The 24,981-nt window shown below is 43.0% G+C and overlaps 2 protein-coding genes across 2 annotated transcripts in view; both read right to left on the reverse strand.

Moving 5' to 3' along the window:
• Positions 1-341: 341 nt before the first annotated feature.
• On the reverse strand, positions 342-13,373 carry Cct2 (chaperonin containing TCP1 subunit 2). Its single transcript, XM_028759023.1, has 16 exons — positions 13,232-13,373; positions 12,505-12,579; positions 12,343-12,408; positions 11,138-11,249; positions 10,609-10,685; positions 10,405-10,517; positions 9,420-9,622; positions 6,987-7,087; positions 6,671-6,798; positions 6,014-6,117; positions 4,802-4,921; positions 3,993-4,121; positions 3,770-3,873; positions 3,277-3,376; positions 2,248-2,389; positions 342-624 (listed from the first exon to the last, which is right to left on the reverse strand). Exons 1-16 carry the CDS (start codon positions 13,232-13,234, stop codon positions 594-596), a joined length of 1,608 nt encoding a protein of 535 aa, XP_028614856.1. The 5' UTR covers positions 13,235-13,373; the 3' UTR covers positions 342-593.
• Positions 13,374-18,704: 5,331 nt separating this feature from the next.
• Positions 18,705-24,981, reverse strand: part of Frs2 (fibroblast growth factor receptor substrate 2) — a 75,466-nt gene continuing 69,189 nt past the window's right edge. The window contains exon 9 of the mRNA XM_028759100.1: positions 18,705-24,224. Within this exon, the coding sequence (XP_028614933.1) occupies positions 23,274-24,224 (951 nt within the window). The 3' untranslated portion in view covers positions 18,705-23,273. The remainder of the gene's footprint in view (positions 24,225-24,981) is intronic.

Below are 24,981 nucleotides of genomic sequence, written 5' to 3' on the forward strand. Positions count from 1 at the left end.
ACTATCTTAGGAAAATGTTATCCATTAAGGCACCAGAGAACAGTGGATGGTTAAATGTCACTTTTCCAAACTTGAACCGAAATAAAAATGTCATCTACTATAAATAATAAAGGGTACTTATATCAAACTAAATCAGAACTGTACCTTATGGTAGGTACTTTTAACTCCAAATTAATGTTCAGTAAAAGCATGCATGACTGAAAAAAAATATGCATAATCAAGATAATTCCTTTATAAAAAGGATAGTCAATAACTGATTCGGCTGAAACAACTCCACAGAGATATCATTACTTCCTTCCGTAAGTAGATTTCAAACAGGCCATGTACAGAGCAGTAGGACATTAAGGGCTAAGTAACTGGATTTTTATTTTAATACACAGTATGAGACATGAACCTGTAAATCAACTGAACTGTATGGAAAATGAAATAGCAAATAAATTAGACCCATGTTTAACACAGAAGGTCAGCTAAATGTTCAAACTTAAGGCTATCATGGACACGTCAATTCCACAGTCTTCTTTAAAGGTTGAAGTCTTTCAAATACAACTTTGCTATGGACTGGTCTAGAGTTCAACAGCAAATGGGAGGAATGCTTAACAGGGGTGGTGATCAGGGACACGTTTCCTGTAAGAAAAAAAAAAAATCACACTATTAACAAAAAGTTTTCATTGACTACAAATACAGCGAGAACCTTTGTCTCACTAAAGTCACTGCAGGCCCACTTCCCATGAGGACGTACGCAGTCACTGTCACTATTAGGACACAGGAAACTCAGGCAGCGTGCAGGCCTGTACTCAGAAGCTCTCAGTGTCTGACCCAAACACGACTCAATAAACATATACTTCCCAAAAAAGGCTGACCCGGCTTTTGGTTTCTTTTCTTTTTTTGAAGATCAAACTTTGCTATATATCTTAAGTCTAGACTTGAACTTGCAATCTTCCTGCCTCAGTTTCTAAGGAATATACTACCACACTTGGCTTACTTCATGTTTTTGAATAACGTAAGGATTAGGAAAATTACCAAATTCATCAAACAGATAGATACTTTAAACCAAAGCTGAAGAATGGCAACACAGGCGTCCTCCTGGAGGACAGTCTACTCAGAAACTGCCCACAGATGAGCTAGAGTGAGCCAATCATCCCTTGCCTCACATTCTCCAGTAACAGAGTGATGGAGACATCACTGTTGCAAAGGGACGGCCGGCATATATCGGCACATTTTTAACTTTATATTTGTTTGTAAAATGCTTTTAAACAATGTGTGTATGTATAGAATACATTTTAGAATTATCCAATGGAGGAAAAAGTGAGAATCTTTATGTATGTGAGATTCAGGGGCAATTAGCGAGCAGCCCCAGGAACTCTCAGAAGTTTTCAAGTTACAGAATTTTAAACCTGCCTCTAACCATCTTCCACTTAGATACTAAGTCTTCCTCTAATGGCCAGCTTCTCTGCTCACTTACAGAACACCTGCAGCCTGTACCTCAGTTTCCCTTTCTGAGAGAAACTGTCCTGTGAGTTTTCTTCTCTGAACCCGCTACATGAGCACGTTTATCCCCACTCCCCTAACCCTGTATGTCAAACCAATGCTGCTAAGGCCGTTTCTTAAGTAAACTGCCATTGTCCTGTATCCTTGTCCCTGGGCATCCCGGGCACACGGTCCCTTCCTTCTCCTCACTATCCCACCCCAAGGCAGTGTGAATGCACACAGCTAAATCTGTGAACCCAAGTAATTCCTTCCTTTGTCAGGATTTTGGCACAGCAACAGGAAGCAGACTGATGCCTTCATTAACCACTTCTATGTGAAAGCATTTACAGAGAATCTAAAGTAACTTTCTACAGCGTGAACCTGGAAAAAGCCTTGAGAATGGTTGAGTCATGTGTGGGCACCTGCCATCTTAACACTCAGGGAAGACGATTCTGAATTTGAAGCCAGCCCAAGTTACACAGCAAGAGCAGCTCTAAAAACAGAACTACCAAGTCAAGCACACATGTACCTATAAGGGTATCCAGGAAAGCAAGCAGCCTGATTCATCCTGGTAAAAGACATCAGATACCCACACAGTCCCTGACCTTCATAAGCCTGGCTCTGTAACCCTTCCAATGAGTGTGCCCCTGGCTATCCAAATCACTTTCCTCCTAAGCCTTTCTAAGAACTGTGACTATATAAGTGCCCCATTAAATACAATTATCAAGCTCCCTGGACTCTGCCCAGTATGTTTTCCTAGGAGTGCAAGCACTCTGGTACCTTGGTGCTGCTTTGATTATGTTGTCCACTCGTAGAATCACCTCAGCAGCTTCAGCCGCACTCAGAAGAACCTGTCGCTTCACCTGAAAACTCTCTGTTATACCCAGGACTGCCATATCACCGATGGTACCTTCCTTCATATCTGAAAAGGCAGTTATTAAATAACAAAAAGGCATTAAAACATCTCTAATAACTCGTAATAAAACTAAAGCTGTTACTGCACCTCAGTACCTGATCTAGCTAGATCCATCTATAAAAGCACTATTTTTTAAAAAAAGAACTGACAAGAAAAATTGTTAAACCTGGCAGTAGAGTTGCACACCTTTAATACCAGCACTGGGGAGGCAGAGGTAGGCTAATCTCCGAGTTCAAGGCCAACCTAGTCTACCAGGATAGCTAGGGCTACAAAGAGAAGCCTTGTCTTGAAACTAAAGCCAACAAAACTAACCCCATCAAAGTGCCTTCTAGAGAGTTATGTTTGTAAGCACAGAACAGTGACGCCTTATCAAGAAAGCAGTCTGCAGTGGATCAAGTACACCGGGAGCCCTATAACTGGTGAGAGCACATGAACAAGTGCACGAGTGCTCGGCCCCAAACAGAACGTGCCGATCACCCCCTCAGAGTCTCTGAGAACACCACAGCACAGGTAGAAGGAACTGTGGTTGGAGGAGGAGGAGTGCTTTGGAATGTTGCCTTCTGGACCTGAGATGCCCAGGGCAGCCGAGACTCCAGCAGCAGTGGTCACCTGCACACAGCTAGGCCCCTTAACATTCCATCCTCACTGCAAAGCTCATACGCTGCTAGGGAAGACCGAGTCATGTTCCTCAGGGCACAGCCTTGATAAAGTGCCTTTATCCAAGTAAAGAACCCTCCACCCATGTGAGCAGGAGACGGATCTGGGAACAAAGGGTTCAGTGAAGGAGAAAAGGTGCTAAGAGAACAAAGGGAAGGGGATATGACCAAAGTGAACTCTGTGTGTGTGTGTAGATATACAAGGTAGATGTATGTATAAACTCATTTGATTCTCACCCAGCCCAGCAGTTATCTGGCCTTCACTGTGAGCAGCTCGGAGCCGTGCCACCAGATCTGCACTGTCATAGCCAGCATTGTCAGCTATGATGGTCGGCAACTGAAATATGAAAGTGACAAATAACCACCAAGGACCACACTGTCTCTAACCTAGAAGGACAGCTAAATTATAGATCTGAAGATCACATAAAGCCTACTTTCTGTTCTTCTTAAAGACAGCTCTTACTATACAGACAAAGCTGGTCTCACATCTGAGATCCTCTGGCCTCAAACTCCCACGTGCAGGGGTTATGGGTAAAAGACCATGCCTGGCTGGTTGTTTCTTAATAACTACTCATGATAAGGTATAAAACAGACAATCAAAATATAAAACATTGTGTACTACTGCGTTTTTGTAAAGACAAAGAGAAAATTTTTTTCTAGGACAGAAAAACACATTTGGTTTAAAATCAAGCCCATGGAATGTATGTTCGGCCCTCTCTTCATAGCTCACCATTCTCAGGGCCTTGGCAAACGACTCCATTGCTACAGCTTCTTTTCCTGGGGTTCTACTGGCAAGCTTTGTCACAGCATGAGCCATCAGCATTTCAGAACAACCTACAAATGTAACCCAAAACTCATTATGTACTCTGCCGTCTCTGTAAAACCCAACAGTTCATAGGTAAGTCGGACATACTGTCAAGAAACCAAGTGTGTAACACTGTCCAAATGCTCACCTCCACCGTAAACTGTTCTAGGATCCTTTACAGTCTGGGCAAGAACACAGAGGGCATCATGCAAAGATCTTTCCGCTTCATCCAAAATTTGTTGAGTAGCACCACGAAGCACAATGGTACAAGCCTCACCTGAAGTTAAAGGTTAATACTCGTATATCATCAAGCCATCCACCATAAGATCATTTGCATTCCATTATTCAGGTTAATAACTATTACTGGGCTTTGGTAGCAATGCTTTCTCTGCAAACATCCATGTTCATGAATGTTCTCAGTGATCAAGAAAAAAAAAAATCTATGCTAAATGTAGACTTCAAAAGGCAGCAAATATCAACCTGACTTCGAGACACTGAAACAAACATCAAATAGACATTTTCAAAACTTCTGTGTGCCCTTTTAAGATACATATGTCCAGTCCACTTAACAATCCTTAGCTGTGTGTGTATGTACGTGGGTGCATGTATGCATGAGGGTCCCAGAGGGGAACTTAGGTCTTCAGGCTTCAAGCACTTCCACCCACAGAGCCACCTCGACAGCCTGTAGGATATATATTTTAGAACTATAGAAACCTTAAAAAAAAAAAAAAGGTGTATTTACTTTATGTATATGAGTTGACTGTAGCTGTCCTCAGACACACCAGAAGAGGGCATGGGATCCCATTACAGATGGCTGTGAGCCACCATGTGGTTGCTGGGAATTGAACTCAGGACCTCTGGAAGAGCTGAGCTATCTCTCCAGCCCTCCAACGTTTTCTTCCATTTCCAGAGGCCAGCAAGGACTTAGATTAAGCCAAGATTTACACAGTCACTCACCAAGGGCAACCCCAGAGAAGTGAATGAGTTTATCCTCTCCAATCATAACTTCTTCAATAAGTTTGCAACTTCCAAGCTTCACAAGTTCCGGGTGATCAAAGGTAGAGGCAATTTCACCACCTAGGAACATAAACACATCTGTGAGTTCCCGGCTGCTACTGACTCACTCATTTACACACTTTTACCATTTGAGAAATTAGAAACTTAGAAAAGTTATGTTTAAATTTAAGCACAAGGTACATACCTGACCCACTCTGAGGGCACAGTCTTCATTAAAGATTACTGTAACTTTACCTCACACCGGATACAAGAAACTAAGTATCCAGCAAAACAGACTAGTTAAGACTTAATACTTATAAGATTTCTCTTTTAAGTTCAAATTTGTTTATGCCTAGAAAGTAAGGTATTTTTGTGAGAAAGAACGAGTTGTCTTGAAACACCACAGAAAGAACTCTATAGTTACAGTAAACCGTGTGTGCGTGTGTATAAACTCTAGAATACACTTTGAGCATTCTTTAACTGAGCATTTGAGCAGTCAGTTGAGCATTCGTCAACTGAAACCCCAAATGTGCAACTTTAGGAATGAAAATGGCCCAGTTGGCCAGTAAAAGTGCAAGGCACCCAAGAGCACTGCATCAACCATCTCTCTGTGTAAGGTCTACACATCTAATATAAATACATTTCATATTTAGACTTGGATCTTACCCTACAGCATTTCATTATGCACGGTCAAACACTTCACTCTGACCCCAAAATGCAAAATCTAAGAAACTTCTGAGTACTGACCATTTTAAATAAGAGAACATTGCCTATAATAATACCAAGGGACCAGCAAGATAGTCCAGTCCATCAGGTAAAGGCACTGGCCAGAGAGCCTGGAACCCTGACTTGACACTCGAGACCTACTAAGAGGAGATTATCAATGCTATGACCTTCACGTGCAAACCAGGGCACACAAGCACGCGCACAATCAATCAATCAACGTGATCCTCAAACAATGTAAGTAAACTAAAGGCATAATTCAAAGTATGTACTTTTAGCTCTTTAAGGGGTTCTCCGTATTCTTTCCCCCCCCAGAGCTGAGGACTGAAACCAGGACCTAGAAAGCACTTTACCACTGAGCTAACTCCCCAACCCCTCTTCGTATTCTTAACGTATTGTACAGTAACTCATTAGAAACTATCCGTTCTAAGGCACGCATTTTTTCCTTACCTGTGACAAGAGCTAGGCGCTCCACACCTGCAAAATCTGCATGCTCAATAGCCATGACACCAGCAGCTCCGAAGAGTTGTTCAGGATAATTATAAATTAACTGTCTGCAATAAAATATACGTTATGCTCAAAATGCCTACTTCTCAAGCTTAATTACACTAGAATGCAAAACCTGCAAGCATTTTTACTTCACCAGAAATAAAAACTCCAGCCTCACGATCTCTGCTCAATCTTTGGGTCTCAAATGATTGACAGAGAACGCACTCCTACAAGTTGTTCTCTGACGCCATAGCATGAGCAAAAAACTGACTCCCCAGTACGCTCTGTCTGGTAGTCACTCTCCATTAGACCAAGGTCAGCTCACAGGGCTTTACATTAAAGCACAATCCTCAACTATTGTAGCCTTATTCCACACCACAGCAAGCACTGGATCCTTGTATCAGCACACAGAAGTTGAGTACAGTGAAAATAAAGTACTGAGAACAGTGCAATACGGGACTGAGGAACCCTAGAACACAGAACACTTGCCTGGAAGCTAACAGTCCACTGAGTGTACTGACTGGACGAACTGCCACAATCTGTAATTTTAAGTAAAACCACGTGCAGCAGTCTCCAACAATAATTTTTATGAGAAAAAAAAAACTTTAGATTACATACCTGTTAATAAAGCAATTTATTCCATGCTTAAGAATCCGTTCAACTTTCTCCTTCATCTTCTCCTTTTCTGCATGTTCTATCTCTGCAACCTTTGCTGTGGAATCAACTCTTACTCGAGAGCCAAATATCTGAGATTGAAGACAGAAAGGCAGCGTAAGTTCCTAAAACCAAAGCTCTACCAAACACACTGAACATCAGTGTTTCTGTGAACACAGGCTTCAAAGTACATACGGTCTATCATCTGTACACGGACTCAAGCTGTTTAACTGACTCCTAAGTTAACAGCAACAGCATTTCAAGACATGTAGTCACATACTTTTATTTTGTCTGTATCCATTCCAGTATTTGCAATAAGAATTTTAGCATTTTCAATTCTCTTTGGTTGATTTACTCCAATTTTTTTATCCAAGAGAAAACCTACAACAAACAAATATATACACCAGATCAGAGTCTATAGATTACAATGTAAAAACATTTAAGTCCATTTTTACTAGTTTAAAACCAGCAAGACAGGCAGGCAGTGGTGGCGCACGCCTTTAATCCCAGCACTTGGGAGGCAGAGGCAGGTGGATTTCTGAATTCGAGGCCAGCCTGGTCTACAGAGTGAATTCTAGGACAGCCAGGGCTACACAGAGAAACCCTGTCTCAAATAAATACCCAAACAAACAAACAAACAAACAAAAAAAACAAAACAAAAAACCAAAAAACCCCAGCAAGACAAAACAAGCAGTGAGAACTGGAAATCAGAGACAGAGGCCACCTGTTCTAAACAGCAAGTTTCAAGACTAAATAAGAGAGACCCTGTCTCTCACTAAAATAAACAAGACAGCTTGGCTCATGGTAAAATGAACTGCCCTGGACAGCACAACTGCATAAGCCTGGTCCCGATGCTCTTGCCCTTAGGCTATGGCTGGTGTCGACCAGATGCTCACACGTAAACCATGCACAACTAAAGGCAGAGATGCTCACTTCTGGCCCTGTTGATCTGGAGCCATCAGATGGCCCAGTGCTGACCGTCTATCTGCACAGGCTTCTTTCAGACATGGAATACACACTTGCTTATTAAGCCTGCCCTGTGCTGTCTGTTCTATTGAGCGTGGACATTAGGAGAACTACAGGATCAAGGTTCCAATGACAATTCCTGGTGCAGAGCACACACACAGGAATGGGGAGCAGTATGAGCCACTGTTAGCAGGCTTCCCTTCCGCTAGGTAACAGACCACTGGACACACTACAGAGCCCTGCAGATCAATGGAACCAAAGTATTTGCAGAACTCCATAAATAAATGGCACAAGACACACAAAAGCCAGGATTCCAATCACTTTTACAAACAAGCTGACACAGCACAACTTGATTCTTTAAGTACACAGTCCACAGCTCATTTGAAAGTAAATACAATGTGAAGAAACTGAAAACCCTATGCCCTACAAATTACACTTAGAAACAGCACACCCTGACTTAGTCCTCAAAACTACAGCCCTATACATCAATCACATATATTTGTCAATTAGAGAAAGTTTTAAAATTTTTTTTTTCAAAACAAACAAGTAAGCTGGAGAGAGAGGGCTCAGATGCTAATGGTGCTTGCTGCTGTACAGGACCTGAGTCTGGCTCCCAGCACCCTCTCTGGGAGGAGGCTCACACCAGCCTGCAGCTCCACCTGAGAGGAGCTGCTGCCTCTGGCCACTGACATGCACATACCCACACAGACACAAACATGCACCCGATTAAAAATAATAATCATCTTGGAGACAAAAGAATGTTCCTGGGGTCAACAATGCAGCTCAGTTAAAAGAGAATTACTTAGCATTCACAAAGCCCAAGACAGATCCCCCAGCACTACACACTCAGAGTCTGGGAAACAACAGCACATGGAACAGAAGTTTAAGTTCATCCTTGGCTACACACACACACACACACACACACACACACACACACACACACACACTCTCTCTCTCTCTCTCTCTCTCTCTCTCTCTCTCACGGCCACCAGCAGCAACACAAGACTATCTTTAGAAACAACAGGGCCTGAAGAGATGGCTCAGCAGTTAAGAGCACTGGCTGTTCTTGCTGAAGACCTGATTTGGTTCCCAACACCCACATCTTTCCTTCAGTTCCAGGGGTTCTGGTACCTTCTGGCCTCCATGGGCACCAGTTATGCATATATGGTGCACATATATGTTGTCAAAACACTTAAGAGAATAAGTCTAAATTTTTTTTTTCTTTTTTGGTTTTTGGAGGCAGAGTTTCTCTGTGTAGCCCTGGCTGTCCTGGAACCAAAGTATTTTCAGAACTCACTCTGTAGACCAGGCTGGCCTCGAACTCAGAAATCCGCCTGCCTCTGCCTCCCAAGTGCTGGAATTAAAGGCGTGCGCCACCACTGTCCGGCCCTATATTTTTTAATTTTTTTTTTAAAAAATAGCAAATGCTACACAAATGCCAATAAAATATCAGTCAGACAAAAACTCCTTTATCCACAACAACCTGCTAATTAAATGATTTGAGACTCTGCTTGGAAAATACATATAATCCTAAAAAAAGTAGCATTTGGGAACAGCCTTTGGTAAAGCTGTAATTTCTCTATTATTAGCAGACGATGCTCCAGTGGCCTTAAAGATGAGGCACACTGTCAATACAACAAACTGGTTACAATGACAAAAGCAGCCGAGTGGTCTCAGGAACAAGCTCTCTGGCTCTGTAGTGTCAGGGGAGACGGGATCAATGGGTATGTTTGGCCCACACACATACCTTCATCTAGATAAGAGTCTGCCAGACTCCCACCTAGCTTCTTGATGACATGGATCGCCTCCAGGTTCCCCGAGCCTTTCAGTCTGAGAACGGCTTCTACAGCTAATTTAGTAAAGTGGTCCTTGTGGTGAGTAAGGAGTTTGGAGGATAATGTCGTTCCTGCAATATTCATTAAATCTTGCCAGAATCTGACTTCATCAGAACTAATAAAACCAAACAGACAGAAGCAAAAGTGCCTGTTATTAAAATTATCCATTAAGCATCCTGTACTTTTCAAAGATTTACCTAAGTACTTGACCCTACTCAGGCCTTTAAGGTCATCAAAAATCAAGAAACAAGTGAACAATGGGCTCCCGTCTTCCCCGTCAAACCGCCACACTCAGTGAGCCCTAGGCGCACAAGCCCATTCAATGCTGTCAATGTGGGGAAGCAACTGTCTGCAACACACTCAGCACAAACAGAAATTGTTTCTGGTGGTTTACTTGGTAATATACATAGAAGTAAACTAAATATGTGTATACTTATTATAGATAGACTCAGCAATTCCACTTCTAGAAAACCTGAGTAACAAGTTTCCTATATTACAAAGCTAAAAAAATATTCAAAAATAAATTCTCCAAGGGCAGATAGCTTAAAGAAATTTCATCAGTCTTATAGTGAAGCACCTAACAACTAATGGTGCAGAGAACGTATCAACTCCCAGAAGCACATGGGCTAGACCAGTTGAAGAGATTAATAAACCAGGCACGGAAGCACAGGCTTGTAAACCCAGCACTGGGGAAGGAGGAACTCTGAACTTGAGGCTGGTGAGAGCTAACTCTAGAGCACAGGAGGCTGAGGTGCGGAAGGTAAAGGCTAGCCGAGGGCTCCTGGAGGAAGGCATGGGCTTTAGATGAAGGGAGGGCAAGGCAGCCAGAGACCGCTCATGTGTGTTTCTCATGGCTCTCCAGATGAGACTTTCCCAACAGGACTGCGGGACACCCACCCATGGTCCACAGCGGAGCTCAGCAGGGCCTCTCTTGCGGCCTTTGTGGCTTCTCTCCAACCCGCGATGATGGTCTGTGGATGGATCTTTTTTGCAATTAAAGATTCTGCTTCCTGCCAATAAACAGGTACACAAAAGTAACGAAGGATTCTACTGCTGCTCGAAACCACAGTCCCAATACTGAGGGAAGTGTCAGCCTCTTACCCGGAGCAGCTCAGCGGCTAAGACAGTAACAGAGGTAGTGCCGTCACCGACTTCATCGTCTTGAACCCTTGACATATCTAGGAAAAAAGCGAAATTATGTCTCCACATGAAGTTCTTTTAAAACTTCCACAACAAACCTAAACTCCACTTATAGTACGTTTCATACCTGACAACGTTTTGGAAGACCTTAAAGTGTTAAATACTTTAGCTTGAATGTGCCTCACAAACTGATGGAAACTAAACCCTAATCTTTCTCTGTCTCCCCAAGTTAGGCCTTCTGTCACATTATGTCAGCAAAAAAGACCTCTCCAGAAAAGGGCCCACTGATCCTGGACTTGGCAGTTCAGGCAAACAGGCCTGTATCATCTAAAACCTGTGGCTGGAGTAGCCCTCATGGACTATGGAGAACATGACACTCCTGAAATTCATTTTACAGAGTGACAAATAACAGTGGCTAGCACTTAAACAGCTGACAGTCTATCAGGAAATACATTCTTGGAAAATATTAACAAGCAAGTCTCAGACTCACCGACTAGAACTTTCGCTGCTGGGTTGTCCACGCCAATGTTCTTGAGAATGGTGGCACCGTCATTGGTCACCATCAGAGAGGCATCTCGTCCACTGCTTAGGAGAATTTTGTCCTGAAAGGAAATTTATTTCTGTCAAAATAAAGTCTAAACTCTAAGTACTTCTTCCAGAATACGTGCAGACAGAAACCTCTGGATGGTTAGCTGGCTATCAAATGTTTTCCATGCATGTATCCTACAACTAAACCTCAGTGTGTACACAGTTTAGAAGTAAAGGCAATACAAACTAGCTTTGCTACAACATCACAAGACAATGATGGGGGCTGGAGAGATGGCTCAGTGGTTAAGAGCACTGACTGCTCTTGCAGAGGTTCTGAGTTCAATTCCCAGCAACCACATGGTGGCTCACAACCGTCCATAATGGGATCTGGTGCCCTCTTCTGGTGTGTCTGATCACTGTGTACTCACATTCATAAAATAAAACAATCTTAAGGCTGGGGAGTGGTGGCGCACGCCTTTAATCCCAGCACTTGGGAGGCAGAGGCAGGCAGATTTCTGAGTTCCAGGACAGCCTGATCTACAGAGTGAGTTCCAGGACAGCCACGGCTATACAGAGAAACCCTGTCTCAAAAAACCAAAAGAAAAAAAAAAAAAAAAAGACAATGATGGAAACCAATGTCCATCAGCAAAGATCAAAGCAAATCTCAGAACACTAAAGAAGTATTACAAAAAAAAAAAAAAAATCACAATGGAACCCTTCCTGTGTTAATCAAAAGATCAGTTAAAAACACTAGTAACTAAGACTATGAAAATAGTTTCTTCACGTAAAAAGAGTAAGCACAAACTCTGGAAACAGCACACTGAAAGCAAATACACGTAAACAAAAATGGTATCTGCTACTTAAAAAAACACGTAACATGGTAAACTTATCCATGAGTGAACAGAAAATACCAGCAGGCTTTGCAAACGGTAATACTTGCTGCCACTGGAGAGGGACGTGAGATCGGGGATGGTAACACAGGAGAACTTTTTATAAGTTTTAGATTACAAATCATAAAAAAGAAAACTGTTACTAACTACACTTACACTAAAGGCTTTAAACCATTATTAAAACTTGTATTTTTTGGCCAGCCACTACAACACAAGACCGCAGGAAAACGAACAAAACTTCCAAAACTTTCCTTCTTTTCCTCTATTATTTTCTTACCATGCCCTTTGGTCCCAAAGTGCTCTTCACCAAGTCTCCAATGGCGATGGCACCAATGAAGGACGACTTAAATTATAAAAGAAAAATCAGAAAAGGCGGGTCAAAATTTACACTCACGACGAGTTGGATGTTATCATTTAAAAGCAGCAGACGCGGGCTTACCAGGCGAGCCGTCTCTGCTCTCTCTTCATCAGCCCCAGCCTTGAAGATATTAACAGGTGCGAGGGAAAGGGACGCCTGAAAGGGGAAACCAACATACTCCGTTTGAAGGCCAGTAGTCATTAACACACATCTCGGGCCTCTCACTAGACCGGTAAATAGATTATCTAAAGGAAAACCGGTTTACGATATAATTTCAGGAGTCCGTCGTGGGAGTGGGTATTTATTTAAATGGCGAGAGGGACGTTCATATGGGCTCCAGGAATAAATCATCACACCAACCCACTGGGGTGTATGACAAAACGAAAGACAATACTAAGGCTGGGCAAGCATCGACCACCAGGTAGCAACCCTCCATCTTCCAGAGGCCAGCTCGGGCACTCGCCCTTCGAGCCCCGCCCCAAAGAGGGCGGAGCCGACAAGAGTACTGCTAGAAACTTCTTTGCTAGGGGTGAGGCCCGGGGGTCGTCTAGGTCCCCGACCCAATAAGTCCTGATCTTACAAGAAGATGCTGGCTTAGGGCGCGCTCTCCCTTCCAGTCCCCCGCTCCCCGAGAGCGCGGTCGGCGGGTCTCACGCAGGCCTCATGCCCGGCCCGTGCCATGTGCGGAGGGCCCAGGAGACGGCCGCAGGGAGCCTGCGACTCCGGTTAGACAAGAGGAGCAGCGGGGAGGCGGGACACAGCGGAACTCGGTCAGGAGCCGAAGTCCTGGGCCGAAAGCTAGGCTCACCATGGTTCCGACGAATTCAGCGTAGAGGATAATCCCTCACAAACCGCGCCGGGAAGCCAGCAGGGGGAAAGGAAGGCGGAAGTGACGACACGCTCTACCGCAGGGGGCGGAGCCGATCTGCGCGGGTTTCCGCCTCCTGCGTGGCGGGCTGGGCCGGAAGCGTAGCCGCTCGCACCAGAAGGGGCGGGGCCTCGGCTCGTGTTACGGCCAGTGGCGGAACTCAATGAGATGTGGGCGGAGCCAGGGGCGGGCTGATTTAGAATAGAACTGGCGAACAAAGAGGCAGTGTGCCGCGCAGGTTGCCACGGAAACCAAGTTCCTGCTTAATCTTTCAAAATTTGTTTTCAGGTCAGATGTACATTTTCAAGTGGTGCACACTAATCATTTTTACTCGCCCCGGAAGCAACCATTCCGTTTTTCCGCTTTTTGTTTTTAGTTTGGGAGGGTTATTTATTAATAGACTACTAAATAATATTTTTTAGCATTATTATTATAAAGGAATCTTCATTTAAGTTTTTAGACATGGTCTTACTGTTTATCTCTGGCTTAGCTTGGTTGTAGACCATGCTGGCCATTCTTAGATTCTCCTGACCTGCCTCCACAGTACAGGTATTAAAGGGAGATGCCACTACTCCTGTCGTTCATTTAATTTTAAGACACTATAATTTGTAATTGGATTTTTAACTGCCCAGGTCAAGGGGTAGTAAGGCTTAGCTGAGACTTATATTGGCTCTGGTTGTCCAGTTCAGGTTTTCTTCTTCATTTGTTTTCCCTCGGGAGTGGAGAGGACCCTGAAATAACTATTCCATGACTTCTCAGCAGAGATCAAGTTCTAAATATTTCAGCTTATTCAAAATAATTTTCTCACCGCTGGAGAGATGGCTCAGCGGTTAAGAGCAGTGGTTGCTCTTCCCGGGGTTCAAAGTTCAATCCCTGGCAACTACATGGAGACTCACAACCAACGGATGCCCTCTTCTGGTATGCAGGTGTACATGCAGATAGGGCACTCATATGTAAAATACATAAATCATTTTTTAAAAAAGTTTTCTCTTGGTGCTGGAGAGATGGCTCAGCAGTTAAGAGCACTGACCGCTCTTCCAGGTGTTCTGAGTTCAATTCCTGGCAACCACATGGTGGCTCACAACCATCTGTAATGGGATCCGATGCCCTCTTCTGGTGTGTCTGAAGACAGCTACAGTGTACTCATACACATAAGATAAATAAATAATTCTTTTAAAAATATTATTTTCTCTTTACTCTTGACACTACGGCAAAGGTCCAATGCTTAAAAGGAATGTTAGTTTTTCTTTTCTCCACTGGTAACATTTCTCTTTGATCATTTAGCAAGTACCTATATTTCTGATATTTGCCAACACTTAAGTAATTTTCAATTTTTAGTTATTTTTACCCTTAGATATAGTAAGTTAATTTATATTGGGTTGGCGAGCTAGGGAGAGTCAAATCTAGTTATCAGCCGGGCGGTGGTGGCACACGCCTTTAATCCCAGCACTTGGGAGGCAGAGACAGGCGGATTTCTGAGTTCGAGAGTTCGAGGCTAGCCTGGTCTACAGAGTGAGTTCCAGGACAGCCAGGGCTACTCAGAGAAACCCTGTCTCGAAAAACCAAAAAAAAAAAAAAAAAATCTAGTTATCAACTGCTTTTAAAGTCTTAAGCACTTAAAGTAATTATATGTGCATATGTATGTGTACAACTGTAAAATTCAGAGGACATCTTGGAGAAACCAGTTTTGTCCTGCCATCACATAGGTCTGAGGACTGAACTCAGGCTGTCAGGCTCAACAGCAAACGTCTTTACCCACTGAGCCTGGTTTTCACATTTTTTTTATTTCTCTCTGTGTGTATGTGTGTTCACATGTGCATGCAGGTGCTGGCAGAGGGCAAAAGAGGGCATCAGATCGTCTGGAGCTGGAAGAGTAAGCAGTCCAACCCTGTCGCTGGGAATTTAACTCAGGTGCTTTGCAAGAGCAACAAAGGCTCCTAACCACTGAACTATCCTCCCAGCTCTCATCAAACGTTTTCTACAGTATATGGGTCCACAGAGCCTACAACAGTCATTATTTTAAATAAGTCTGTGTGGCCCTGGTTGACACTATCCTAGGATCCAATATAACAACGAGTGTGTTTCTTTATGGCCCTGGCTGTCCTGGAACTAGCTCTGTAGACTAGGCTGGCCTCAAACTCATAGAGATCCGTCTGCCTCTGCCTCCTGAAAAGTATTCTAATGGGCAGATCCCAGGTGGTATTTGGAAGTAAGTCACACTAAGAAGCTTAACATACCTGCCCATTTTAAAAGGCTGCTTTAATTGTACACAAAGTATATCGTGTCCAGTGGGTCGCAAGCAAACTTAACTATTGTGGCTGAAGGGTTACCAATGTCCCCTCCCTGTCAGACTTTAGAAGGGTAGGTGAACATAAAGGCTTTGAATAGAACAGGGGACAGGCCTGCCATCCTGTAGATCTGAGAGGCAGCCAGGAGTCAGACCCATGTAATGGGGCTCTAGAGACTGTCTTCTGTCTCCCCTGCATCTTTGGTCTCTTCCTCCTCTGCCCGGGACAATGGATTTGAATTGCAGCTTGTTCTTATAACTAGTTTTGTCATTTTGGGCTTCCACAAACACAAACTTTCTGAATTGACTGACTGAAAGCTATTTCCAAAAGTCCCACTAGCTGAATGTATCATTTTACCTCCAAAATGTTTGTCTTAGCATTTTATAACCTGTGTAGCAGTTTTGAACTGGGGATGTTCCAGGATCCATAGACTACCTCCTTATTATTCATCTCATCTTTCACTCCTTAGGTTGTTTCTCTTGGCCCTCTTCATCCTGCTTTGTGGCACCACCACCCCCTACCACCTCCCCCCTCAGTCTTTCTTGCCTATGCTTGGAATCCTTTTGGTGAATTCTGTTAGGTGACAGCCCCTAGCTACATCACTTCTGTGCCTCAATTTCCTGGGGTATAAAATGGATGTGATCAGAATACGTATCTCACAAAAGCAAGACTAAACTGCTTAGAGGGTACCTGGGCTATAGCAAGCTCTGTTTAGCTTAGGTGTAACTCCAGTGTGGTTTGAAACACGTTGTTTCTGCAGTTGGCGTACTTGGAATGAAGTATCTTTGATAAGAGGTGACTTGGGGAAAAGAAGAGTCATTGTCTAGAGCAGCCTTTTAATGTTGTGACCCTTTAATACAGTTCTTCATGTGGTGGGGACCCTCAGTCATAAAACCATTTTTATTGCTACTCCATCACTGTAATTTTGCTATTGTTATGAATCATAAAGTACATAGCTGCATTTTCTGATGATCTCTGGAGACCCCTGTAAAAGGGTTGTTCAACCCCCATGACCCATGAGTTGAGAACTGCTAGTCTGGAATAACAAACAACAACCAGGACACAGGTAATGAGACTTCTCAACATACTTCAAGAACTTTCATACTATTGTAGGGTATTAGGACTCCAGAATCAACACCTCCTCGGATTCTTCCTGTTTGATACTGAACTACCCTATCATTCACCATACAGGATGCTAGTGCTCAGTAGTCTGCCAATGCAGACAGGCAGCCTGTGAAATTAGTCAGGATCATCTATCTTTATTCTTATTCTTAATTTTTAATGTAGGAGTGCTGTCTGCATATACACCTACATGCCAGAAGAGGGCATCAGATCCCTTTGTAGATGGTTGTGAGCCGCCATGTGGTTGCTGGGAATTAAACTCAGGTCCTCTGGAAGAACAGCCAGTGTTCTTTACTGCTGAGCCATCTCACTGGCCCCAACCAGGATCCTCTTTAAAGTAAACTCACGAGGGGCTGGAGAGATGATGCAGTCGGCTCAGCAGTTGCTGGTTCCTCACGCAGAGGGCAGGAGTTGGGTTTTCAGCACCCATATCGGGCAGCTCGCAATTGACTGTAGCTCCAGATCTAGGATATCGGGTCCTCTCGCAGGCTTCCAAGGATAGTTGCACATACATGTTCACACAGGTACAAATACACAAATAAATTAACATTTTAAAAGTTTTTAAATAAAGCAAGCTAGCATTTGTGATAGCGCCTGGGAGTTAAGGTATTTTACAAGTCAAAATTCTAGTTTCTATGAAAAAAAAAAAAAAAACTTGTCAGTATTGAAAGAACATACTACATCTCAGTTACTTTTGCTGTCTGTGTTTCTAGGTAGCCTCTGGACTCTGTGGTTCTCAGTGGGGACAGTACTGACTTCTCTTGTAGTAAGTAGGGAAATTCTTTTTCAATATGTGGAGCCTGTATCAAAGAATCATTATTATGAGGTAGGACATACTTAAGGAAATCTTGATAGCGTTAAGTGCACAAGAAACGCTTCTTCCATCACCTATGTGGATTTTCTAGAATGCACATAGCCTTCAAGTACATAATTGAATATTCATAAGGAAGAAAACTTCTAGAACTTAAGTTTGTTACACACATACCCTTTTAAAACAAACAAACAAACAAACAAAAATTATACTTTCCTCAACTCTCCTATGGAATTTGGCTACTGTCATTCTAAAGTTATAGAAGTTGTTTGCAATATGTAATCTACGTCTTAGGGCTTAGTTCTTTGGAAGGAAAGACACTGTCTTCTATTATTAGTGACAATCTAACTGGAGATTCTTTGGAGGATGCAGACTGCTGTCCTGGTGACTAGCACAGAGCCGAATTTAAGCCCATCTTTTAAATAAGAGCATGTGACCAGTTACTGTCCCGAAAAGACCTTCAAAGGAGGAAGACATACACAATTCAAAGCAGCTTCATATTCTGAGCACTAATACCCTGGTCTTCCAACTGCATCGCACCATAACCAATTCGAGGATTCTCTAACGTGTGGCCCGTGTACACACCCAATCATTTGTGGGTTTGTCTAACCCCTGTATTGTTTTAAATAATTTCCACCTCCACCTCTGCTATCCTAGACGAGACTTGGCAATCTCATTCAGTGGCTAAAATAAGGTTTGGCTTCCCAGAACTAAGTGAGATAAATTGGAATGACCATGCACACTAGATACTAAGAAAGTCTGCCAAAAGCTGGGCGATGTTGGCACATGCCTTTAATCCCAGCACTTGGGAGGCAGAGGCAGGCGGATTTCTGAGTTAGAGGCCAGCCTGGTCTACAGAGTGAGTTCCAGGACAGCCAGGACTACACAGAGAAACCCTGTCTCGAAAAACAAAACAAAACAAAAAAAACAGAAAGTCTGCCAAATAAATGTATCATCTTTCACACAGTATATGTTCGCTTTGAAAACCAATCTGGCTGGAGATGGCTCAGTGTTTAGGAGCGGAGACTGGTCTTGCAGAGGACCATGGTTTGTTCCTACCAACCACTCTATCAAGGATCAAGTCCTTCTGGCCTACATGGACACTGCATTCACTTGTACAGCAACACTCCCCAACTTAAGACTGACTGACACCTTTATCGTACATGGAATATAAATACAGTAAACCTTTACATGAGTATGCAACCAAATTTTTATTTGGGTTTTATTGCAATCTACTTTTGGCGATAAGGGAAAGGTGACCATAAGAACTCATCAGATTTTATTCAACCAAGCAGTTTTTCATGAATGCTTAGGGTCAGTGTACAGTCAGCTCAGCTTCCAGCATCTATTTGAGTCCTTGTCATGGATACCGATGCCAGAATGGTAAGAGTAAGGCATTGCAAGATGCTACGCAGTCCAAGATGAAACCACATTTTACACATTGCAACTGTAGGATAGTAAAGTATACTAGTACTCACAATAAATAAAAATTTAAAAGTGTTGCTTAGCCCTTGTTGAACAAAATTCCATTATTAGCTTATTCTTTAAGTACTCCAGTTAATAAAGGCTTGATTGTACTTCAAGGACTCTGACTTTTCCAAAGATTAAAAACTAGTTATTACTTGTTACATCAAAAACAAAGCTTTCAAGTACACCCACACTTGTCCTTAAAGCATGTTTACATCATATGTAACTTTTTACACCTGACAACATGGCTGATACGGCAGAGCAGGCCCACACTAGGACGACTACAGGGCGGTCCTCCCACCCCCACGCCCTCCACAAAGCCACACTCGGCCTCGGTGTAACAGGTCTGTTTTATTGCCATGCTACAGGACGTCTGACATTGGCACTGACGGGGGAGCAAGAACAAGGACAGGGGGCCAGAGGGCCAGCGACGCCGTTACACACACAAGGTTTTATTGTAATAACAGTGGTTACGTCTGCCAATGCAAAATTAACCTGCTGATATGAAACAGCATTAAAACACAATTTATGCATAGTACAGTATCACATCTTTCATTAGAGAAATATGGAATGTTTAGAAAAGAAATTAACCATAGGGGAAAATTCATATCTCATGTACAATTTGGCAATGGTAGTCCCACTGTAGACAACTTTTATAAAAGAAAAATTAAAATCTAATAAGCTACCTTTATACAACATTGCTATATTTATGCCTTTATGTAGGAAAAAAACACTTATAATGCAAATTAGAACATACAATAATCTTACATTATTATACAATATAATGAAAATAGAAACATAACACAAAGTCTGTCCTTTATAAAACATCTATTTTGCGTTTACTAATTAATGTGAATGCGGCACCCTGGTGACTACTGTACTATCTATCTATACCAGCCTGTTTCCACGTTGTCATTGTCCAACTGCCAGAGAACTGCAATGGTAGGATGCTATGAAAGAATTGTGTTACACCCTGGAAATCGAGGACACAGGGACAGGAAGCGGGCAGCAAGACGGCAGGGTGCTGGTCTGCGCAGAGCGCACTGATGGGGAAGGGTTTCAGGTTAACTCTTCAAGCCAAAACGTTTTCCACACATGCTGTAATTCTGTACCAAAGCCTTGATGCAAATTTGGCAAACATTAAGGAAAAGTAAATAGTACCATATACTTCACATCAGAAATATGAATGAGATGCCAATACATTACTTCTGAATGATGTCTCTAAAGAATATACATATATATATTTATACATACACACTACACATTGCACAAACACTTGGGTCTTGTGGGTAGAAAACAGCACAGGGGAACAGGGACGCACTTGTTAGCTTGTTAAACCTCTGCCTTGAGGCAAATACATGGTGGCACATTGCTGGGGAATTACGAAAATTTAAGGCCCCTGTCCCATTTTTAATAGAACTTTAGTGAGGTACATCTTTATATGCTGTGCCACAGATTTGGGGTGGGTGCAGTGGGGAGCATAAACAAACACCAGTTTGACTTATAACATAGTATGAGGAGGGGCTGGGGGAGGCAACATTAATATCTGTAATGACAAAGACTGATTGGCAGTTTCTGAAGTCCGAAATGTGATCTATTCTGGATATACTGAGAAGTGAAAAGCTTTTTGCTGAATCTTCAAGAGTAAAGTGCATGTCTCATCACTCACAGCAGCGGGGGATACAGGAACAATTTGCAAACCTTCTTGGAAGGAGGGAAGGAAGGCACCATATTCTCACTTTTCAAAGGAAGATGAAACTGGGGAACACAACCTTCAGAAAACACTAGTGATACTCTTGTCAGTCTCCAGCCCTGGTCTGGAAAAAACATGTTAGGATCTATACGGACTGAAAACGGATTTAATGTGGGGGAGAACAAAGGAGCAAGGGTTATATTTCCAAACCCAAAAAGTGGGGTCACATGGTCTGATCAACACACCCAATTACCTAAAATTAGGTTTGCTTCAGAAAATCTGAGACATATGGCTTCAAATATATGCCAATAAAGTATCTCACTCTAAAATTCACCCAACAGTAACAGGCACATTCTTCCAGGACAAAGCTTAATGCCCATCAGGAGACAACTGGAAAGGACACAGGCGCTCTATGTGACTGACTAAACAGAAACAAAAGTGGTTTCCAGAAGACGTCTACAAGTTAACACACCTGTTTACCTCGTCCTAGTATTCATATTGTACCCCAAAATCAAATGCTTAGCACACACACTGGTCCCGTTTGCATTCTTAAGCCATGTACTACTTAAAGCAATAGCTGTCATGATGATATTAGTCAGCTAAAAAATATAAAATCTAATTCAAATCTGAAGGGAAAAGTAAAGTGTACAAGGGAAGAACAAAGCCCTCAGCCTGCAGATGACCGAGCAGACCTGCCCTCTGAGGTGGAGACTTACTTCTGTCCGGACTGCTCAGACATTCCAAGGAAATGAGGGTTCTTCCCATCAGCATCCTTACCCCACCTCACAAAAACCACCACTGAAATTTGGCACAATTATTAGCAAGGTACTCAGAAGAAAGGACAAATGGAATAGTGTATTAGGCATGGAAACTGCACATGTTGAAGAGAACAGCGAACATTTTAGTTCACAGAGGGACAAGGAAAAGGGAACGTCTGCTAAGCTCTAAACCAATGGCACTGAAGATGAGCACACACAATGACTTACGTATCATGGCCCCACGCTACTGTTCTGCTAATCCAGTCCCTGTTAGTCACAGCTGGAATATCCAGATCATAATACGAAACTTCCTCAACTTTAGAATAAAAAAGTAAACTATTTTGTAAGGCTGCCTGTCCTTTCACTCTTCCCTTCTCTTTATTACACAGTGGCTTGGGAGCATTCTTGACTTCCAAGAGTTCAACATCTGGGATCTCATCAGTTTATATAAACTTTATTCACTTCACATCCTCAGTTATGACATAATCGCACTGCTTCAGAGCTCCCCTGTACCTGCTATGCTGGCAACAATGTCAACAGCTCACCAACATCACGGGATAAGGGCCCAGCTCCACGTCAGCTGACAGCAGAGCTGGCAGAGCGGGCAAAGCGGGCCTGTAGCCGTGGAGCTGAGACAACCCCTGCTAAAGTGCTGCACAGGGCACCCAGAGAAGACAGGACCTTCGGAGACTCACATATTTAAGAATATCTTCCTTTTCTTCTTAGCTACTAAAGAGATCACCCTGAACACAAATGAAATTTAAAATCCAAACTATGCTTTTTTCATCATCTTGAAAAGTAAACAGCAGATAAATAAATACTGGACAAGGGCAGCCCTGTTAGAGAATAACTGTCAGTTCCAAAAGGACCTTCAAGACCATAACGAGAAAAATGCAGACTAAGTAGAAACAGCAAACACACAATCCCATTCAAAACGATACACAAACATTGTATTGTAAATTGAAAAAGATATTACATAACAAGGTAAGACAACCCAAAGATCAAAGGGGTGAAAACCTGAAGCTACTGGGGATTCAATGTTACAAATGTCTCCAGAAACAGTGTGCTGTTGGTATCATCTATCACAAAGACACACCAAGAGATCATGGTGGAGACTTTCAAACGTTTTCGGGTAAAGTGACCTGAGACTGATTCCTAAACCCATCATAACTCTTGAATAAGATGCTATCTGGACACGTCCTTCAAATGACACCGGGAGGTGAGGACACAGAGCTGTCTCCTGTCTGCTTTCCAATACACAACTATTGTTACAAGACTGGACTCTTTCTAGTACACCGAAGACAGAGGAGCTGACTAGTACAAAAGGAAGTGTGGTTCTCTTTGTTTCTTTTACACAAATTTGGCCCAAGTCAAAAAGCCTTGAACTAACAAAATAAAATCCTCACATTCCATGCTGGAGACCGTACCCTGTGACCAGTCATCTATGAGGATTCCTCTCAGGGCCTAGAGTTAGGTTAGCAATGCACATTATCAAGAGACTTTAGAAAAGGTTCAAATGCCAGCCACACCTTAGACATGAAGGAGATGCATACCCCCAGAACACTGAGTACAGACCAGGCGGCAGCACGTCCTTTACTGCAGTTCTCATGTTAAATAGGCACTGTGAGAATGGGAGGCTGCTGCTGCACTGTGACTGTCACGAGACTAGTGTTCTTCACGGAGTACCTGCTCTGTATTAACTCCCTTTAAAGATGCACAGGAAATACTCAGGGAAAAAAAGGAGAATCTATAAAAGGACTTAGTGTAGAAATGAAAACGAAGCATTCATCTTCACTCTGAAAACCTTCACGAAGGTGCGAGCGAGGACGCAATGCTTCCGGGCTCACATGGGCAGGTCAGTACTATTGTGTCTGGTCTTCCTAGAGGTACCGTCGTCTCTCGGCAGTGCTTTCTGCAAGTTGGACATAGCAGCAGTTCTCTCAATGTCTATGACAGCGTACAGCTCTGTGCGCCGGGTGGGGGTTTGTGGGAGGGGAGTGGTTGGCGTTTTTGGAGTCTGAGGGTTGTCAGAGTCACTGCCCCCTTCCAAATCCACCTGTATATAATTGAGTTGCCTATGTTCTAAACTGGGGCGCCTGATATCAAAGTTAAAGACTGTTGGTGTACAATCCCTACGCCTTGAATAGTCTATTTTGTGAGCACTTGCCGGCACTGTTACATTCTCTGTATTAACATAGTTATGCATTGGATCTAGATTATTATGGTAGCCATTTAGAGATGGGGTCTTTGGTCCTAAGTTGTCATCTTCATCCCTACTGAGCTTGCGGGCTTCCCAAACAGGAGACAAAGATGGTAAATTTTCATAGTTTAATAGTGCAGGTCTTCTCTGCGCTGAGTTGTTGATATTCTGGGTGTCTGAGGGGCTGGTAGATGTCAGACGACCTCTCCTGACCCCTGAGGCACCAGGGATAGATAGCCCATTTATATTTTCATACACCAGTTTGTTAACAGGGGGCACGTCTCTGCGTTCATCGCTGTCGTAGCCAGTGTCCCACTCCGTGCTACTCGCACCACTCCCACTGACTGGGTCTTTTCCAAGTTGCTCCAGTCTCTCCTTTTCCATCAACTGCTTCTGAACAGGAGTTGGTCCTAACACAAACTTGACCCCCTCAGGCTTAAGAAGCACTTGAGGGTCCCTGTCTTCAGTGTTACTCGGCTCTTCCTTCGGTGTGTTGCTTTCAGCATTAGAAACCCTTGCCTCTGCGGGAACATGCACACTTGCTCGGTTTCTCCGCTCTTCTTGCACACCTGTAGTGTTAACGTAAGTATGTACCTAAAAAGAAACAGAGCAAATCAGTCAAGTGTAAAGCACAAAACAAAATCAGGCTGACTAATCAGGGAGCTAGAGAGGCGGCTCAGTGTAAAGAACACTGGCTACCTTCCAGAGGACCCAAAAGAGTTCACAATTCTTAGCATCCACATGGCAGCTCACAACTTTCTGTAACTCCAGTGCCCTCTTCTGGCCTCTACAGGCACTGCACACATAAACAAGGTCAAAACACCCACACACATAAAACGTTTAAAAAGATACCGGTCACATCAATTCATCCTATTTATCTATTGAAACAGGGTCTTATGATGTAGCCCAGGCTAGCATCGAACTAGACTCAATAGCCTCTACTTGCCAAATGTTAGAATTATTGGTTTGTGCCACCATTCCTGGCTTACATGTCAATTTTATTATTTCCTCTTTAAATGTACTGTTACCTTAAAACGTTTGCACCTATCTTTTTTTATCTAATCAAAAGATTAGAGGTAGGGAAAGTATGCAGAAATCTCTTGTTATAAAAAGAATAACTACTTTAAAATAACATGCAGCATTATATTGAAATAGTATTGTATTCGTCGGGAAGTCAGCTGACCATGGTGACACATACCTATAATCCTGCAGAGGCAGGAAGGTAGACAAGTTTGAGGCTGTCACAGGCTATACAAAAGGACCCTGCCCACCACCGAAAGAAAGAAAGAAAAGAAAGAAAGAAAGAAAGAAAGAAAGAAAGAAAGAAAGAAAGAAAGAAAGAAAGAGGGAT

This window comes from Grammomys surdaster, unplaced genomic scaffold (genome assembly GCF_004785775.1).
Source record: "Grammomys surdaster isolate TR1022 unplaced genomic scaffold, NIH_TR_1.0 126271, whole genome shotgun sequence".
Lineage (NCBI taxonomy): Eukaryota > Metazoa > Chordata > Mammalia > Rodentia > Muridae > Grammomys > Grammomys surdaster.

Excerpts from the sequence above, each read along its gene's own strand:
- Cct2 (XM_028759023.1), bottom strand. Across the intron at positions 4,922-6,013 it reads GCGCCTAGCTCTTGTCACAG|GTGGTGAAATTGCCTCTACC; the intron begins GTAAGGAAAAAA and ends TTATGTTCCTAG. Across the intron at positions 4,122-4,801 it reads CTTCTCTGGGGTTGCCCTTG|GTGAGGCTTGTACCATTGTG; the intron begins GTGAGTGACTGT and ends CTTTAACTTCAG.